Here is a 6,110-nt window from a genome sequence, read left to right as displayed (position 1 = left end):
GCCCATAGAGAAACGGCCATGTTTGGCAGTCCGTTCCAGGTTAAGACTTTTGAGAGCGTGTGTGTATGTGCGGGCGCGGGCCTATCGAGGTAGGTGTCGGCTTTATTGAGACTCTGCACTCTTCTGCACTGCAGCCAGTCCCGCCCGCCGCGCCGTCCTTAATTATTGCTCCTCCCACTCTTCAGTCTCTCAAAGTTGAAATTTTGAATCCTCGAGGCACGAACCCTCTCCCCCCACTCCCTTCTTCTTCTTCCTCCGTCCACCGCCACCACCCAGCTCCGAATCCTGATCGACTCCTCCGTCCATGGGGTGCGCCTCGTCGACGTTCCTCGAGGACGACGACCGCCGCATCATCGGCGTCTCCGCCTCCTCCTCCTCCCACATCGTCTCCCTCACCTCCTCCACCTACGGCATCCTCACCTACAACCCTACCTCCGACGCCCCTACATCCACACCTCCACCGCCACCACCGCCTCCCCCGCCCTCCAGGTCCAAGCCCAAGCCACCCGCCGACGCGCCGCCGGAGGACGAGCCGCAGCCGCAGCCGGAGGCGGAGGTCATCAACTCCTGGGAGCTCATGGCGGGCCTCCACGACCCCACCACGCCGGCCAAACCCAAGCCCACCGCCACCGCCTCCCCGCGCCGCCCCACCGCCGACGGCAAGCCCCCGCGCTGCATCCGCTTCCCGCTCCGCCCCATCGACGGCAACACCCCACGCCCCGCACCCACCCCCACCCCACCTGCCCCCCGCTGCCCGCCGGGCGGCGCGCACTGCGCGGTGCTCTACACCACCACCCTCCGGGCCCTCCGCGACACCTTCGAGGCCTGCAACGCGGCGCGCGCGGCGCTGCACGCGCACGGCGTCGCCTTCCGGGAGCGCGACCTCTCCATGGACCGCGGCTTCCGGGACGAGCTCCGCGCGCTGCTCCCGCTCCCGCTCCCCCTCACCCTCCCGCGCCTCTTCGTGCGGGGCCGGCACGTCGGCGGCGCGGAGGAGGTGCTGCGGATGGACGAGGAGGGCGCGCTGGGGCCGCTGCTCCACGGCCTCCCGCGCGCGCGCCCCGGGGGCCGGTGCTGCGACGGATGCGGCGGGATGCGGTTCCTCCCCTGCTTCGACTGCTCCGGCAGCCGCAAGGTCGTCGTCGCGGCGGCTGCTGGGGCGGTCGTCAAGGGGCGCAGGGAGAGGGGCGTGCTCTTGCGCTGCGGCGAGTGCAACGAGAACGGCCTCGTCCTCTGCCCCATCTGCTCCTGACTCGCGTTGCATCTGCTCTTCAGTTAGGTTCAGATTGGGGTTCAGATGATAGCTGGTTCTTGTAACAGCGAGTGACTCTGTCTGCTGGATCGATTGACTTGTGATCTTCTGTCATGATTCTTCCTTTGGAATGCTTGGCAGAGTCGAATAAACCGCATTGGATCGATATCATTCACGAATCCCTTCAGCTAGTTTCAGATTGATCTGAGCTAAGGTCATTTCTCAGATGCTTGTGTAATTGGGGGGGAACTCTAGTGGAGCAATTGGGTAATCATTTGGAAATCTTCTGTCTGTCTGAAGTTTTCTTTTGAAATGTCCCCAATTTGAATGGTTTGATCCACACTGGATACAGTGTCATTCACCAAGAAAAGATTTTGCCACATTGCAGACCAATGTTCAGAAAGGATGGTGTTCTGCAAATGTTGTGCACTCCAAAAAAAAAAAAAAAGCAAATGTTTTGCAAGTATTTTTAGATGTGCGCTGCAGAAAAGATATGGTCTACATGCCCGGGAGAAACCAGCTTCTGTCCTAACTTTTTTCCTTTTAAATGCTTGACACGAGTTGAATTAAACCTAAACAGATAGATTATCCTTCACGAGGGAGAGATCGCCAGGGTTGCTATTGCATCTGCTCTTCAGCTAGTTTCACAATGATCTGAGCTGAGATCAGTCAGGTGTATCTGTTTCTACCCTTTTCCAAACAAAGCAAAAAAATGTTTCTCATATGCTTCTGTAATGGGAACTCTGGTTGTAGGTTTTTTTTTCGATAAAGGGAATATATTAATATCAAGAGATAGCAATTACATCCAGCCTCTGCAACAACGCACCACCCAAATGACACTACGGATGCACACAGCCAAAAAAAGGAAAAGAAAACTAAGAAATAAAAGTCCCGCTACAGTATCTCGGGCCTAACAACAGCACTACATCCATCGCCATGATAACACCTGAATTACAGACTCTCCAAAAAACGACGCCTCCAAGAAGGGAACAGTGCTCAAACACCGTTGTCGCCCGATCAAAGATCTTAGGTTTTCAACCTGAAGATAGTCTCCACTCTCAAAACAATGCCTCCACCAAGGTCACTGTCAGACACAACCAGTTAAGGCCAGACCTTGGGTTTTCACCCTGAAAGGTAGGACTCGCGCTTCACATGTGTTGTCGCCCCACTTTCATACCGCTGCCGTGAAGCCCGGACACCAAGCAAGCCCCTCAACAGCGCGGAGACTTGAACCTCCCTTAGCTAGTCCTCCCCTCCGGCCTTCATGAAATTCTCTTCTTCCGACTTTCATCATGGATCCATAGTCACTTGATGTCAACACAGAAAAAGAGCTTCGCGCCGCTCCCTCCAGAACCAAACGGTCGGAATAAACACATGGGTGTGCACGACCGAATACCTTCGATCCAGCAAACTCCAGGCAAATCACTGTTACATTCGCCGGCGGAATCTTACGGAACTCAACCCTCCGGCCAGATCACGAGTCCAGGCCTCCGGTAGGTCCTCCTCTTCACGCAAGAGAGGCCCTAGGACCGCCGCCTTTATTCAGGTCGGACCCCCACGTCGGCGATCATCCCGGGCTGGCCAACCCAACCCTCCACCCGCGACACCATTGCCGGCTTCCATGCACCTCCATCTCACCGCCGGATGGCGGTGATAGATAAAAAAAATCCACCACCACCACCCGCAGGCCGACCCTCTCTGGCGAAGAAGAGGCCACCTCCTCCGTCGAACCCAAGGCTGCTGCCCCGGGCGCCCTCGTGTCGCGGAAGATGCCCGAGATCGCCTCCACGCACCGATAAGAGGCGGGGGTGGATGGCATGGCGCAGACCGAGGGCCTGGCCGCCGCCCACCACCAGCCCCTGCCGGAGTGCTGCGGGAAGCCGACGAGAGGAGGGAGACCGCAGCGCCGCCCATCCCAATCACGCCGGTCGGTCCGCCAGGGGACATCCGACGGGAGGAGGGCCGCCGCCGTCGTCGCCCATCCCACGCGCGTCTGCTCCGCCATGCATCGAGGAGGTGGGATCCGGCCCCGTTCTCCACGCAGCGACGAGGAAGGGCCCCCGACGCCGCCACGCCCCGAGGTACTTTGCCCCGACGGCGCTACTGGCGGCGGCGGCGGAGGAGGGAGGGGTGCGGGAGAGGTTAGGGTGTGTTGGTTGTAGGTAATGATGCTGAAACCTTCTGTCCATCTCAAATTTTCTTTTGAAATGGCTCGAGAGATTTGAATTGAACCGAACTAAATATAGTGTCTTTCACGAAGAAAAGATTACCATATTGCCAACAAATGTTGATGCGGTGCGGCGAGTGCAACGAGAACGGCCTAGTCTTCTGCCCCATCTGCTTTGGACTAATTCCATTCACCTCGCTCAACTCCATTGCATCTCCTCTTGGTGCCGTGAGAAACCCATCAGCCACCCCCGTGCGGCGGGGCCCCGCGCCGCACCGGGTGCCCCGCCGCCTCTCCTCCTCCTCTCCTCTTCGGTGCCTCTCCTCCCACCGCTGTTGCCGGATGCGTCACCGGGCAAAGCCCGTGTGGCGTGGCGGCGGCGGTGGAGATCCGCGGTCCCCATGGAGGCGCAGCGGCGGCGCCCGCTCCGGCCATCTGCGATCATCTGCAGGCGACGGAGGCGGCCTGGGATCCCGGGGGTCTTCCGGTGATGGGTGCGGCTTGGGGCAAGAGGGCCTGATCTGAGCCCAGATGGGTTTGGCCGGGCCATCCGCACCTCGACGACCTCGACGTTGGCAGGCGGCGGTGCTCCTGGGGTGGTCCTGCAGCATGAGGAATCATGGCGGTGGTGGTCTCCTCTTTCACCGGAGGGGATCGGCCAGTTTGTGGCTATTTTGGCGGTTCTCGTGATCCGGCAAATAGTCCCCGACGGCGAGGTGTGGCTGCCGGTGAAAGCCGGCCCTGATTTCGGTCATGGCGAACGATGGCGGCGCCTCTTCGTCGCTACCTTGTTGAAGGCATTGCCTCTGCAGTTTATGTTTTCTTCTTGCCTGGGCTGCTCCGGGGGAAACCCCAGACCCGGGTCTCCCGGATCGGCTGATGGCGGCGCGTAGCGTCGTTCTACCTGTTGGGGCATCGTTTTTGGAGCAGACAACGGATGGTGGTGGTGCTGAGGTGGTGCGGTGTGTTTCTGCTGTGTCGGCGTCGTCGAGTCGCGACAGCATACTTCCTGAAAGAATCTAATAAAGAAAAGTTGTGTGCATCCTTTGAATGGAAAGGCTGGAGCTATGCTCCCATTTCGAAACAAAAAAATAATTGCATCTGCTCTTCACTTAGTTTCAGATTGGGGTTCAGATGCTAGCTAGTTCTTGTAGCAGTGAGTGTTTCTGCTGGATCAATTGAATTGAGATCTTCTGTCATAATTTTTTGCTTTCAAATGCGTGGCACCGGCCAAATTAAACCGAATTGGATAGATTATCATTCACGAAGCAGAGATTTCCACGGTTGCCATTGCATTTGCTCTTCAGCTAGTTTCATGCTGATGTGAACTGAGGTCAGTCAGGTGTATCTGTTCATCAGATGCTTGTGTTATGGGAGCTCTGGTTGATCAACTGGGTAATCGTTTTGAAATCCTCTGTCTGTCTCATGTTCTCTTTTGAAATGCCTTGCACAATTTGAATTGAACCGATACAGTGCTGCTCTGAAGAAAGTATTTACCACATTGCCAACAAATGTTCAGAAATGATGATTATCGGATCTGAAAGAATGGTATGCGAAAATGGCGGTGTCCTCGAAATCTGCACCGATGTGAAAATCCAACCATCGTAGTGGCAAACAGGTGCTTAATTACTCCAAACAAAGATTGGCGTGACAATTAATAAATGAGATAGATGTGTATGAGTAGCATTGTAGGGATCCTTGTTTCCCATTTGCATTATTCATAGAAGCAGTTTCTTTCTGTTTTGACGGTTTACACAATCTTTCTTCCTAGTACTTCTAGACAAACTGAATAACAGCCCCACACAAAAAACACAGATCTGCCTCAAAATTTGTTGGTCTTTGTGCATCGTACTGGACTATGTTTTAGAGATAGCGTTCACATACTTCCTGGATTTCTACTGCAGTCGTCGAGGTACGAGAGCCAAATTGAGCTCTTCGGCAATAAAAGCTCCTAGTCGCCATCTCCTGAAAATTTTACGCGGATTGTGTTTTGTTCATCTTCTAGACCGACAAGTTTGGGGAAGTGAAAAGCCCTGTTGATGACCGTTGTCGAGGATCGTCTGTTCGTAACGTTGGACTGTTGGAGTCTTTTTCAACAACACTGAGATGATCCCTACTTAGTACCCCATGATCTATCCTAAATTATATTGCACATGATTTATAATCAAACTTAAAATTTATAAAGTTTGATCAAATATATATATAAAATATCAACATCTATAATATTAAATTTATATTGCGAGAAATATTTGACGATGATGTGCCCGCATTATAAATTTCATGATGTGCCTGCATTAGATATAGCAAAAATTAATATATTTGTCTATGCACATAATCAAACTCAACAAACTTGACTTTGACTAAAAATTATAGGGTGTGATTAGTTCTCAATTTACTGATGAGAACTGACTTAGCTATCCGTAGAATGACAACATCGAATCTTAGTTGCAATTCATGCTGCAACTCACTACTAGCACGGATTATGAAAAAATCTAACGATTTTGAGGCATTTTTCATAGTTACAATCTCACTTCCAAGTGAAAATTTTCAGTTGCAACTTGCAACACCACTTTCAACTGTTGCAACCTAACTTGCAACTCAAGAGCACAAGCCAACATGCAAATCCGACATTGGAAGAATCTATTGAGCACTAGCTTAGCAATTTCCAAAATTGTATGCAACATATTTTGG

General features: G+C 53.5%; 1 protein-coding gene across 1 annotated transcript; it reads left to right on the top strand.

The window, feature by feature from the left end:
* The first annotated feature begins 304 nt into the window (after nt 1-304).
* LOC124672909 (uncharacterized protein At5g39865-like) lies at nt 305-1,252 on the top strand. Its single transcript, XM_047209064.1, has one exon. It carries the CDS (start codon nt 305-307, stop codon nt 1,250-1,252), a length of 948 nt encoding a protein of 315 aa, XP_047065020.1.
* Nucleotides 1,253-6,110: the final 4,858 nt, after the last annotated feature.

The sequence above is a fragment of the Lolium rigidum genome, chromosome 7 (assembly GCF_022539505.1).
Source record: "Lolium rigidum isolate FL_2022 chromosome 7, APGP_CSIRO_Lrig_0.1, whole genome shotgun sequence".
Taxonomy (NCBI): Eukaryota; Viridiplantae; Streptophyta; class Magnoliopsida; order Poales; family Poaceae; genus Lolium; species Lolium rigidum.
Note: the sequence above shows the minus strand (reverse complement) of the source record. Positions and strands in the feature narration are given on the sequence as shown.